Source organism: Lactuca serriola, chromosome 4 (assembly GCF_051521515.1).
Source record: "Lactuca serriola cultivar US96UC23 chromosome 4, Lser_US96UC23_V15, whole genome shotgun sequence".
NCBI classification, from domain to species: domain Eukaryota; kingdom Viridiplantae; phylum Streptophyta; class Magnoliopsida; order Asterales; family Asteraceae; genus Lactuca; species Lactuca serriola.
The window spans coordinates 263,938,203-263,952,243 of record NC_136411.1 but is presented as its reverse complement, the minus strand read 5'-3'; the positions used below and the strand labels follow the sequence as shown (position 1 = coordinate 263,952,243).

The 14,041-nt window shown below is 36.4% G+C and overlaps 1 protein-coding gene across 1 annotated transcript; it reads right to left on the bottom strand.

The window, feature by feature from the left end:
- Nucleotides 1–383: 383 nt before the first annotated feature.
- LOC145100601 (mannan endo-1,4-beta-mannosidase 5-like) lies at nt 384–2,480 on the bottom strand. The gene is made up of 5 exons (XM_079037806.1): nt 2,103–2,480; nt 1,827–2,021; nt 1,563–1,685; nt 1,174–1,376; nt 384–1,044 (listed from the first exon to the last, which is right to left on the bottom strand). Exons 1-5 carry the CDS (start codon nt 2,478–2,480, stop codon nt 546–548), a joined length of 1,398 nt encoding a protein of 465 aa, XP_078893932.1. The 3' UTR covers nt 384–545.
- Between the last annotated feature and the right edge of the window lie 11,561 nt (nt 2,481–14,041).

The following is a 14,041-nucleotide window of genomic DNA, read 5'->3' as shown; positions in this document are numbered from 1 at the left end:
CATAGAACTACTTTAACGCTTTATTGAACATATTTTACGTGTTTTTGAACAACCGGTCTTTCCATCTGAATCAGTTATTTATATATGGGGTTCCCGGTTGAAACGCTTGAACCGGTCGGTCCAGTTTTCAATACAGACAATTCACTCTATACAAAACTCAAAGACGTCAGCAAGTGTGGGCTCTCCAAATTTTTTTAATTATCCTATTTTTTATATGTTGTTTCTGTTAATCATTATAAAAGCTAGGGTTTCAGGTACTATGTTTTGTTAATGAATATTTAAAGTTTCCATTCAAATTACGTACATGCACATGAGTGTGTTGATCAAAGACTTTCCTTGCATGTGGAACTATCTCTTTCGAGAAAGAAGCATTTTATTAGAATATTAATTGAATCAATAAATAACCATTTTATTAGAATATTAATTGAATCAATAAATAACGGGCTATTTGACAATTATCTTAAAGCCGCAAGAAATTAATTGATACTTTCAGTAATACGTAAGAGGATCTTGATTCTAATCCCCTCCTTCAATTGTGCACATTGTCAAGGCATTGCCTTTTGATTGTGAGCATGGTGATGACGACGACCATGATGGTTTGTCTTAGAGGAACGTGGACCTTTAATATGATCAAGTTGGAGTTTATGATTTTTGCCAGAAGGAACATTTTCAGATGCGATTCTTAGCAATTGAGACAGCGTGCTCATGGCTTGAGATTGCTGAGAAATGATGTTGCTTGTTGATGGATTTTCTGACAAGGTTATTTCATATCCATCGCAGTAAGAAGCCATTCCATCCGCCATAAGCTGCCACACTAAACCACCACCAACAGTTCCTCCAGTTCTGGCCATCATATAAATGTTTCTATAAACAGCATTCAAGTAGGAGTCCCTTTTGTTAATGTTATATTCTAGATCTTTGCTAGACTTCCCAAATTCAGCAATCACAAGTGGTTTCTTAAGGATAGTTTTTGAATCCTGGTAATGACTCCACATCCATCTTTGCATAAATGCGATCTGTGACTCTTCATTTTGTCCAGACAACCTGTAGCATAACAACAAATTTGAATACTTACCTTAAATACTCTAGCTCTTTTAGTTGCATATATATATGGCTTTTTTGTAATTATAGATCATGAATGCTCTTGTTTAATGTTATCCAAAAAAACATTACCATTGATCAGGATATGCATGTATGGTGGCAAAATCGATTCCCCTAACAAGATTATTGCTGATGAAATCAGTTCCAACTTGGTAACCGGGGTTTATCTGCTTTCGTTCAGGCATTGTGTCACCGTAAAACCCTTCCATGCCAACCTCCAATAGATGGTGTCTATCCAATGATTTGACGAAGGAAGCCATTTCTTGAACCCAAACCTGCAGCAAAATGCATAGAATTCATAAATTACAATTAATTCCTTATAACGTATATATATATATATATATATATATATATATATATATATATATATATATATATATATATATATATATATATATATATATATATATATTAATGTTTAAAGATTCTTGTAATTTATATCTTTACATGGTGTCACTTACATTAACTGTTCTTCCAGAGGAATCAGCCTGGCAGCGGGGCTCGTTTATGAGTTCCCATGCCATGATTGTGGTGTCGTCACGATATGCGATCCTGGTGATAGTATTCACCCTTGTTATAACTCTCTGCATACAGTCATCGTTATGCAGATAAGTTCGGTATGAAAACACATGCTATGTCGATCGATATATAAAAAATACAAAACATTATTGATGTTGATTCTTCAAAGTTTTCTCAACAATTGATGCTGTTGAATGCTTACTTACTTGGACATGGTTCTTATAATACCCTTTTACTATTGGGTTGGTATAGAAATCGTCGTCACTGTTGATCTGAACGCCAGAACTTCTTGCCCAGTTAACGTATTGTTGTCTCCCTCCAAAGTCTTTGTAATTGTTAACAAAACTTAATATTAACCGAAGACCATATTTTCTTGCTTCTGCCACCACGAAATCTAGTCCCTGCAAACCAAACCCACGTTTAATGTAAGAACACCATACAATATGAAGGAAACATGAGCTAAGAAACATGTTTGTTGATACCTGAAAAACACGTTCGTCGTATGCTCCTGGTGAAATCTGAAGAGCTTTGTCGCCACCATCAGCAAAAGCCCATGTTCGGCATACAGAAAGACCTGCATTTGCAGCATCTTGTAGGACTTGAGTAACTTTCATCCTCTCGCTTGGATCAGTGGCTACATTCATCATCCAATACGCATTAAAACCATTAAATAGAAAAGGGGACCCATTCAGAACAAAGTTAGGTCCTTTGGTTCGAACAAAGCCGCTTCCTTTACCCCTGTGAACCCTAGCTTCACAAACAGAGACAATAAGTGCCATGCATAGAACCACAAGAACGCTCCATGAAAGATGGGAATTTTTTATGAATGCAGCCATTGTTGGTCGAAAGTCTGAATGCATAAGCTGTTGGGAAACGATGCTATATATAATGGGTCGTAGGTAAATAAGTTTGCTAAATATAGAAATCGAAAAAACATTTGATGAAAGGCAAGAGAGCAGGAATTGAGCCTCGTTTTCGTGTGTTACAAGATGGGCATTACGGCGGTTATAATATTATTATTAATAACAAAAAGACTTATGGGACAAGCAAGTAACGAACCATTGTTGTATCGTATATATGGATGCATAGATGTGGATTTGTTAACCAATTCTGGTATATATCGTTCGTTTCAGTTTTATTTGATATATAACGTCATCCTGTGAAGGAAAGTAAATTACCACATTCTCAAAGTAAAAAAAAGTAATTTAGTACATATATGCTTGATTTTTTGGGTACAATTATGAGTTTCCAATATCTTACCATAGAAAATGTATACCTTATAAGATATGACAGAAACTTAGAAACTATGGATACAAGGAAAGATGGTCTGTTAGTTGGTTAAAACACGTCAGTTGAAGAAAAGCATGCAACATGGATACTCCCTTTTTCTTTATATTTTTGAATACCAAAAATAGTAAATGCAAACATGTAGGATTTCAATGTGTGTGGTTTTTGAATTGACATGGGTGACGTTTTGCACCAAAATTTGCATGTTAGTTTGGTTTCGTTATTTAACAGAGATTTTTTTTTAATTAATTATGATCTGCCTTTAGAAAGATCGAATCAAAATCTACTTAAGTATATGAACCCTCGACTGTGATCTTAGTAAATAGCCATATTGAGCCTCTGGCCCCTTTCTGCTCGATCAAACACCATTTAATAGGGAGAGTAGAGATAGTTACTCTTCTTCCTAAGGTATTTTGACAACTAAATCCCCTATGTGATTAATAATCCTTTCATTTAAGCCACATGTTGAACTAGAAGCTTGGTCAACACTCACGTTTAAAACTAACACCAAATCCATAAACTTCCAACTGTTTAGTCCTTATATCATGTTAAGACAAATTAACACAAATTTAGTTACTCTCTTTAAAAAAAAAACAAAAAAACAAAAAAAAAAACAAATTTAGTTATTGTGACATTCTTAAGTCCCTCGTTACATTCTTCACCACTTATGGTCAAATATATCATCCAAAGTCATAATCTTCTTAATTTACTAACTATTTAGAAAACTCAATTTGTAACCTTATTTTTTTAAAAATTATTTTAATAATATTTTTCCAAAATTTTTCAAATATAGAGGGTGTTATAGTTACCTCCCACTTAAGGATGATTTCATCATTGTAATCACTAGAGTCCATGGTGAACTATAGGCAACGTTTGTTAATTTTTATATTATTTCTCATGTGAGATTTAGTCCTGTAGAATGATTCCACTTCTTCACAATGATCATGTTTGTCACCTGTTTGCGTAGCTTTTTAACCTTTCAATCTACAATCTTCTCGATCGTGTTCTTCTACAAGCCTTTGTTCTAATCCATAATAACTTTCGCCAATGAAAAAAAATAAACCTTGACGCCAAGCCACTTGAGTAAATAGCATATATGAAGTACATTATGGATCTCATTTAGTTTGTAGGGCAACTCTAAACAAATAATCTTGTTCTATGATCCTTTCAAAAACAATCAATGTTCCAATATATCCCAGGTCCAACTTTCCTCTCATACAAAAACTAATCAATCCTCTCTAAATTGACATCTTTCGAAACACTTGATCACATACTTTAAGTGTCATTGGACGATTCTTCAAATTTTCATAATCCTTTTAATAGTTTTGGGCCACCAATACTATTTCATTGATAGCCACCACTTTCCCTTTTACCTTATGAATCAGGCTCAATCTCATAAACAACTTTTCTTTGGCTTATTCCAACACTTCAAGTGTTCTAGGCTCACAAAATTTCAGCTCATCTCTCCCACTACACTATCTTCGACCCAAGGTGCGCTTCATACCCCTATTTTTGAGCTTTTCTTTGTTTTTAGGGGAGAATATATATGCTAAACTTATGAATACTCCATATGAAATTGTTCATGAACTTGAAATCTTGAGCAAGTGTCAAGTGTTTGAACCATATTTTACCAATTGTGTATAGAACCAAGAACTAGTATGTTACAACATATGAGCAAGTCTGAAGTGTTTGAACCATATTTTACCTATTGGGGACCACTTTCGGCCATATGTATATATATATATATATATATATATATATATATATATATATATATATACTAGCCGTTTACCCGCGCAAAGCGACGGGTGCGGATCAACAAAATGACATAAAAAATTTGTTAAACAAAATGACGAACAGATAGAGATTTCTTATACCTGGGCTAGGATTAAACGTAAGACATTTTTGGGCTTATTCGATTTTAATAGAAAGAAAAACAAAGGAGGAGCGCGAGCATGAGAGAAAACCAAGGTTTTACAGTCAATGGCAAGGCATTCATGGTAGACGAATGCTAGATCAATGCGCCTCTTCCAGTTTATTTGAAATGTTTCATAACGTGTACATCGTATTAGACCGATTCAAATGGATATGAAGAACACTTGGTCAGACTTTGACCCATGTCTAGGGTGACAAATGTCTTAAACAAAACCGACACTTGAAGAACGTCAAGATAGACACTCTGTCATATTAGTATGGTTATAACAACTCACTTAGAATATAACAGTATTATTTAGAAATTTATGCAAGTCACACCTTTCGATTATAAACAACTATGGTTTGGGTACCGTACGCGAAGCTCTTACCGCACAAGTCTTAGGGTTTTAAGACTACTATTTTGTACATAAGAAAATATAGGATTTTCTTTAGAAAACGATTTTATACGATTTTGAAAACGATAAACTAAAACACACAAGCAACTATACGTGATTGGAAACAAGACTTACAACCATTTTGAAATGAAAATATCAGATTTTCGTGTTTTCTAACTATCACAGATTTTTATACAAAATGCTTATGAACTCACCAACATATTTTATGTTGATTCCTTTCAAACGACTTCTATTCTCAGGAAATCAATAAGCATGTTAATGGGACGCGCATTCTAGATTATTTTGTTGTAATTTGGAACTTATTCATATTGTCTCTTTTGTGTAATTTGAGAACATAAACATTATGTAAAACAATGTAAGTTTGATATCTTGATGTATGATGTTTGGATTTTCTACATTTAAGTTATATCTAATTGTTATGATATTGCACAATGATGTCACCTGCCCCCGAACGTTTCCGCCGTTCTGGTTCGGGGGTTTGACAGTTTGGTTCCCAAGGATTTTTTTAGCGATTGCCAAAATCGTGTAGTAAATCTACTATCTCTATTGGAGATAATGGATATTGGCACGCCATGCAATCATACGATCTCTTTAATGTACGTCATGGTTAGCTTATCCATCTTGTCAGTCTCTTTTATTGGTAGGAAGTACACTGATTTGGTCAACCTGTCAACAATTACCCAAATGGTGTCAAGACCACCCGTTGTCTTGGGCAACTTGGTTATGAAATTCATGGTTACCCGATGTCACTTCCACTCAGGTATATCTGGTTGTTGTAGTAAACCCGAGGGCTTCTGTTAGTCTACCCTGACCTTGGCATAATTCAGGCACTTTCCTACATAGGTAGCAATTTATGCCTTCATGTTTGGCCACCAATAAAGTTTCTTAAGGTCCAGATACATCTTGTCTGAACCGGGATGAACAGAGTATCTGGTCTTGTGAGCTTCGCTCATGACAACGTCTCTATACCCACCGAGTTTCGGTGTCCAGATTCGATTCATGAGATAATGAACTTTGTCATCCTTAACTTCTAGGTTTTTATCCGTTCCTCTTAAGGCTTCACCTACCACATTATCGGGTTTCAAGGCTTCTAGTTGTGCCTCTTTGATCTATGTGGACAAGTGTACATGGATGGTCATGGTTAATGAATTTAATCGGCGGTCTGAGTACTCTTTTCGACTAAGGGCATCTGCTACTACATTGGCCTTGCCTGGATGAGAGTGAATTTTGCATTCGTAATCATTTAGTAGTTTTAACCATCATCGTTGCCTCATGTCGAGTTCCTTTTGATCGAAGATCTGCTGGAGACTTTTATGGTCCGTGAAGATTGTGCACTTCGTACCATAAAGGTAGTGCCTCCAGATCTTCAGAGCAAATACTACTGCTCCTAGTTTGAGGTCATGAGTATTATAGTTGACCTTGTGATTCTTAAGCTCTCTCGAGGCATATGCAATAATTTTTCCTCATTGCATAAGTACACAACCTAGCCCTTGCTTGGATGCATCGCAATAAACCACAAAATCTTTCGTCCCTTCTAGAAGGAACAAGATCGAGGCGCTACATAGGGCTCATTTTAGCTTTTAGAAAGCAGTTTCTTATTTCTTCTCCCAGTTGAAGGTTAAACCCTTCCGAGTCAAGGTGGTGAGTGGCTTTGCGATCTTGGAGATGTTTTGTATGAACCTTCTGTAGTAGCCAACGAGGCCTAAGAATTAACGAATATTAGTTGGGTTTCTTTGTGTCATCTAGTTTTCCATTGCCTTGATTTCGGAGGGATCTACGTGTATCCTTTCCTCGCTGACCACATGACCTAGGAATTCCACCGTTCGAATCCAAAATTCACATTTCGGGAACTTCGCAGACAACTTCTCCATCGTTAATGTTTCCAAGACGTGTCATAGGTGCTGACTTTGTTCTTCCTTACTTCGTGAGTAGACTAGTATGTCATCGATAAATACTATCATGAATTTGTCTATGTAAGGTCGGCATACACAGTTCATCAGGTCTATTAACACCGCGGGTGCATTTATTAATCTAAAGGGCATTACTACGAATTCGTAGTGACCGTAGCGACTTTTGAATGCGGTCTTGGGAATATCTTCCTCCTGGACTTGCAACTGATGGTATCCGGATATTAGGCTTGTCTTTGAGAAGTTACTTGATCGTTGTAGTTGGTCAAAGAGGTCATGAATTCAAGATAAAGGATATCGGTTTTTGATGGTGAGTTTATTTAGCTCCCGGTAGTCTATGCACATACGGAATGATCCATCCTTCTTATTTACGAACAGGTCCGGTGCTCCCCAAGGTGAGAAGCATGGTCTGATGAATCCGTTGCTTAGCAGTTCATTTAGTTGACTGGATAATTCCTGCATTTCTACCGGTGCTAAGCTGTATGGGGATTTGGCTATGGGGATGGCTCCGAGAATCATGTCGATTCTGAACTCGACTTGGCGTTCAGGAGGTACTCCTAGGAGATCTTCGAAAAATATGTCGGGAAAGTTACAGACTTCGGGAATATCCTTGATGTTTTTCACTTCTTTTTTCTCATCCACCACGTGGGCTAAGAAGGCATGGTATTCCTTGCATAAGTACTTTTGAGCCTTGATACAAAAGATGATTCATTTACGGCCTCCTCATGCCCCATGGTTAAAACTCTTCCCACACCTCCGACATTCCTTTCTTTTGGACAATCTCTCTTGAAATGCCCAATTTCACCGCATCTGTAGCAAGCCTAGCTCACACCGACATTAGCGGCTTGGGTAGTTTGTTGTGCCGGTGTCTTACAGAAACGGGCGGTGTGCCCCTTCTTGTTGCAATTATTGTAGTGCTTCTCTAGGCAAGCTCCATAATGATGAAAGTTGTAGTTGTTGCATTTTAGGAGAGTTCCAGCATATTGTTTGGCGGGTGCTGGAGTGGCAGGAACAGTAGCGTGAACCGCCACAGTTTGTTGTTTCTTTTGTGGGCTCTTGTGTCGGTTGGCCCTTCCTCTTGTTCCAAAACATCCTCTTATTGTCACTCCCATTTGCTTGCTCGTGATAGACTGTCATAAAACCCTAGCGGACTCCATGATCCACAAGTGTTTTTGCCAAGCGTTTGGCACTGTCAAAAGTTGACGGGTTTCCAGATTTCACATTTCCTTCAATCTGGGGGGGGGGGATAGTCCTCAGATGTACCGTTCCACCTTTTTACTTTCTGGTGTGACCATCCCAGGACATAGTACTGCTAGATCACTAAATCTGGCAGTGTAGGCTGCGATGCCGGAGTCCTTCATTGTAAGGTTCTAGAGCTCTTGCTCTAGCTTTTGCACCTCACCCTCAGGCAGTATTCTGCTAGCATCAAAATCTTCAAGTCCTCCCAGCTCATGGCATTGGCCACTAGGAGATTCAGTGATTTGACATAACCGTTCCACTAGGAGAGGTCTCTATCGATGAATATGCAGGCTGTGAATTTGACCTTGCTAGCTTCTGGGCATGTGCAGATTTCGAGCACCAACTATGTTTTCTCGAACCACCTTGTTAAAGCAATGACACCTCCATTTCCATTGAAAGACTTTGGTTTTCCATTTGTGAATTATTTGTAGGAACATTGCCTCGGGTGTCCCTGGCTATCTCCCTGGTTAGTATTATTGGTACCGCCTCCCGTTCCACTACCACCATTGATGCTGATTTGCGCCATGGCGGTTGCCACAGTGGTTGTTATAGCAGCTTGGAAAATGGCAATGTCTATCTGTAGAGGTGGTGGCGGTGGTGGATTTAGTGTTGTGTTGTTGACAAGCCTGATAGATTTACGTGGTGACATCTATCTGCCATAAGGTTTAAAGATGTTTTCGAATTAGAACATCTTAACTATGGGCCTGTTTATGTCGACTGTGTAAGATTAATCGTACGAAAGACACATAATTGGCCTGAGTGTGTAGTCCTATAGTATCATAAAATACACCTATAGTCTTTCATACTTTATGTTTGGTTCTAGAGTTTCCTTGTATGGGGTGTTGGTAAGTTTTAGACTCGTTGTTCACCACAATAATTCCCAAACACATGTTAGTCATATCTCGCATAAATATAGTTGATCAGACTATATTCATCCCATATATGATTACATAACTATCTAGGCTTAACCGCAACTTCCTAACTTATCTAAATACTTTTATATGGTTCTTATTATGACACTGTTCTAGTATGCAGGTAGGTACAAATACTTTTATAAAAATACTTATATTTTAAAAGTATACTTTTAGTTAGAGCATTTTAGCCCCATAGTATTTATAGTTGTATATCATACATGGTTTGATATACGTAGTTCACTATAAACAATGCTTTTATACCAATTTGTCACGCCCCTGAACTGGAACAGCAGAAACGTTCAGGGGCAGATGACGTCATGTATAGTATCAAAATAATTGAATAATAGAGTTCAAAGCATTACAACCATCATATTGGTAATTTAATATTTACATTGAGTTCGAATCATTGTTTTTTTGACTCCAAAAACATCCGACAAAAATATAAGATGTAACACTGCTACGCTTCATCTTCACAAAACCATTGAGGGTACATATCTACTGATTCCCTAAGAGTACAAGTGGTTTGAAAAAGTGTCAACATTTAAGTTGGTGAGTTCATAAGCATTTTGTACGAGAAAGATATGCCATTGTTCCTTGAAAATGATAGTGTGTTCTTCAAGAAAATACAATATTATCTTTTAAAGTGGGACGTAGTCTTAAGAATCCTAAGAATGAAAATGTATAAGTATTGTTGTACTCTGAAGTAGTATAATGCAGTTTTATATCTTTAAAAAACCATTTGAATGCATGTTTCTAGAAATGTAAATTGTAGTGTACTGGAGAATAATGTAATGTAGTTTTATCTAAATAAAACCATTTGAAGGCAAGAAATTTTGATTAAGTAAAGTTCAGTCCATGAAGGAGAACTAAGTGTGATTTAGGTTTGTCCTAAACCTTGCCTTATGATTGTAAGTTCAAAAATAAAGCTCTACATGGATGGGAACATATGTACCTTCAAATCTAGGTGACAAAACGTTACACTCTAGTTCATGAAAATGATTATGAGGAAACACTTTTGTTGATAGATTTTAAGGAGTTGTGTTAATTGCATTCTCAAATTCACAATATGATTACGATATCCCTCTTCATATTTCGAATTGTGAGGAATGGCAAGGAATTTTTTTTTAACTTTCAGGAGATATATCACATCTTGAAAGAGGTTGAACACATACAATATCCAGACGAAGTGCATAAGCTTAAGAAAACTAATTAGAGGCTTGATGAAACATCACGAAATAGGAATTTCTACTTGAGAAATTCAAAAAGTATTGATTTCTAGAAGTCCAATTGATTTCTGAGTACCTGTCAAAGCTAGTGAGACCATAATTGTTACACCTGGTATTACATGTTGACAATACTAACGATATGGAATAATGTATCTAAGTTGTAGGTTGGAAAAGTTAGGAACTGTTACACTATCGTGGACATAAGGAGAGGTCACTCATACTTTGAATCTAAAGGTTTAGATTGAATAATAGAACTAAGTCAAAGGCATACCATGTTGAAATGTTTCGACATTGGGTATTCTATACATGGAAATATTATAGCAAGGAATTGAACATATAATGGATCCTTGTAATAATGAGTCGAGTCCCATATGCTTTGTATATAGGATAGATTACATATGTTATAATATTCGATTATTCTATTTTTCAAATGATTTTAGCATTGTGTGAAAAGGATTAAAATTCCATGTGACTGAAGTTGTTAAACAAACTATCAAGAACATTCTGAGGTTTACTGAAGATTGGTTGCTTGTAGACAATTGGAAGTATGGTATTGTTTTGGAAAAACCATAGTGGCATGTTTTGGATCGAGATGATTCTTGGTCATAATTTATAGTCGTATGGGAATATGGAAATTATTCCATAATGGGAGATGGGTATATGGAAATGTATCCATAATAAGAGTTGGCTATAAAGTCTACATATAAGTTGGAAACTTTAATGTAAGAAAAGTGTTCAAGGAATGTACCTTAAATTTGAGACCACATTACCAGCGAATTATTTCTTGTAACAAAGTTCCAGTGGAATATTTTGTAATATCGGAGACTCAGTCTTTGAGACTTTAGAATCTCGATATCACAAGACATCAATGCATGTAAAGTTGAAATTCCACCACATCTTGGATAACGATAAGAATTTAGAATCATGAATTGAGCATCATTGGACTAACGTCAAATAGATCTATTCATAAAGGATGGACCATCGAGAGGCATAATATGCATGTTCAAGACATGGCATGACTGATGCTATCCAATTCAAGTGGTTAGTTGATTACTTGAAACATTATACAATGAATAAATTCATAGTTGTTATGATGATTAAATAATAGAGATTTATTTATAATCAATGGGTAGTATGTCATAGTAATTCTAAGATGATAATATTTTCTAAGATGATAATATTTTCTATTCTTAAAGTAGAGATATATAGTTTATTGTTTATAGATTAGTTATGCATTGACTTACTCAAATGTATCTCGTAACTGGATTTTATAAAGGGTAATTCTATGTGTGATTTAATGTGTGAATTGTATGACTATGTAGTCAAAGTAATTTGTTCCTTTTTCCCTAATAAGAAAAGCGATATCATTGGGCGCCTAGATGATTTGATGTTGAATATATAGTGTTGGGCCCATCCAGCACTAATTGATGTGTTCAATTTGACGTCCAATCAAGTCTTTACAAATCAGGAACTCGGGAAACATAATTTTGGAAAATGATATTGATTCTGATCTATGTCTCGTGTCCATATGATATCTGGAAGAACGAAGGAATAGTTGATCACTTATCTTAGGGCCAAAAGCTTATTTGAATTAGAGTTCGGCAGTGGCTTTGGAAAGCACTCTTTGCTGTTTATTTCAAGGTCTATACTTGCAATTGTAGTTACAAAATTATCCAAGTGGGAGACTGTTGGATTAAGGTGTCTAAGCCAATAACTAAATCTGTATATTCTTGAAATAGAAGCAAAGTCCTTTTCGGGTTGCCCTCAAAACTACTAACTAATTAGAATGACAGTTGGAGATAGAGGATAATTTGGTAGTTTATTATATGAAATAATAAACTAATTGGAAATTGAAATATATTATTTATTAATATATTATATGATTAATATATTAATTAAAAATAGTTATAATTAATTGATTAATTAGAATTATTTGGATTTAATTCTAAGATTAATTAACATTAATTATTCAAAGGACTCTTTTGTTTCCATGGGAGTTTCCTTGAGCAAGTATAAATAAGATACCATGTATGCCATATTTTCCACACACATATACTTGCTTTCATAGAGTCGGATTCATGATCTAGTCTCCTCTCTCCTCAAGTCTTCTTGCAACTAGAGTTTTGGGTACAAGCCATTACAGGCATCCATTTCTTTGGTGCTAGCATTCCAAGATCTAGAAGAAGGATTCTGCTTTGATTATTTACAATAATAATCAAAAGGTATGTAACCCTAACTTTATGTATGAATTTCAATTTCATAGCCTCTCTCCTAGGATTTTCTTTATATTCATAGTTAGTTGCTATCAATAGAGAAAAACATAGATCCTTTCTAGGTTGCATGTGAACTTAAGGGTGTAAGTGTTTATTTTCTGCCACATGAAATTTTTGTTTATAACCTAGAAAACCCATCATTCACTAGGTAGGCAGTTCGTGTGGGAGTGTTGTAAGACTATGGGGTGACCCGTAACATTCACCGGTACTTGCACAACAGTGAGGGTGTGGCAAATCCATTATCGGTCATGGATTTATTCAGATGGAAACGCCACAACATGCATGGAATCAGGAAGTGGTAGGTCGTCAGAGGACAGTTGTGATATAAGACTACAGTTGGTCTTGTAGCATTCACTTTTAGCATCAGATTTGGTGGTGTCAGGCTTGTAAGGTTGTTATGATCGGTTGGAGCAATAAGTGGTAGGATAGCTAAGGCAATTATTTCCAGTTGAGGATTTCATTCGGAAGTCGCGTGGGGCGACTGTGTGTGGCTTTTGACTCAACAACTGGACATGAATCCGAAAATTCAGTTAGTTAGTAGATAATTTCGGACCAGGGAGGTCTCAACTACTTTTGGAAATCAACTAGGCGCATCGAGATAAGTGAAGGCGGTATTAGTGATTTGGGACTCGTGTGTGGAGCCACTTGTTATTGGAAGAATATGCTATGTCACTTGCAGCTTGGATTGTATCATATCAGAGTAAATAATTTGACCCTGTTATGCAGCTATCGTCCAAGTCTAACCGTTGCACGGATGAGTCTTCTACTCGAAGGATTATCTGAGCCTTCTATCAAGTATAAGTGTTCTGCAGCAATAAATGGTCAGTGATTTTGTTCCCATTAGTAGCATCAAGTCAATCAAGGGTTGGAAGCATTCTGTTAAATTCTAGACTTCAATGAGGATTTTGCCTGGTAGTGTTTAGTATGGCCTATCTGTTGGGGAGTTAGACCAATTCGAGATTTCAGGTTTTGACGAAAGTAGAGGTGGCTTTCTGCATGGGATAAAGGATGCGTTATTCTTCGGGTTAGAGAGTTCTGATAGGGTTGGGTTCGGTTGTCATTGGGAAGCTTGTTGTACGCGTGGGGTTGTAATTGTGTTGTTCAAGATATATGGTGTGCCAAGAATGAAAAGGAATGATTTCGAGGACATAATCTAATTTAAGTGGGGGAGAGTTATAACACTCGATTTCAAATCGTTTCATTATTCGGGGCCATGGCCCAATTATCATAAGGCTTAAGGCCTCG

Coding starts and splice junctions, on each gene's coding strand:
- LOC145100601 (XM_079037806.1), bottom strand. CDS start 2,480: ATGCATTCAGACTTTCGACCAACAATGGCTGCATTCATAAAAAATTCC. Junction 1,686..1,826: donor ATTATAAGAACCATGTCCAA/GTAAGTAAGCAT, acceptor GACTGTATGCAG/AGAGTTATAACAAGGGTGAA. Junction 1,045..1,173: donor CATGCATATCCTGATCAATG/GTAATGTTTTTT, acceptor GTTATGCTACAG/GTTGTCTGGACAAAATGAAG.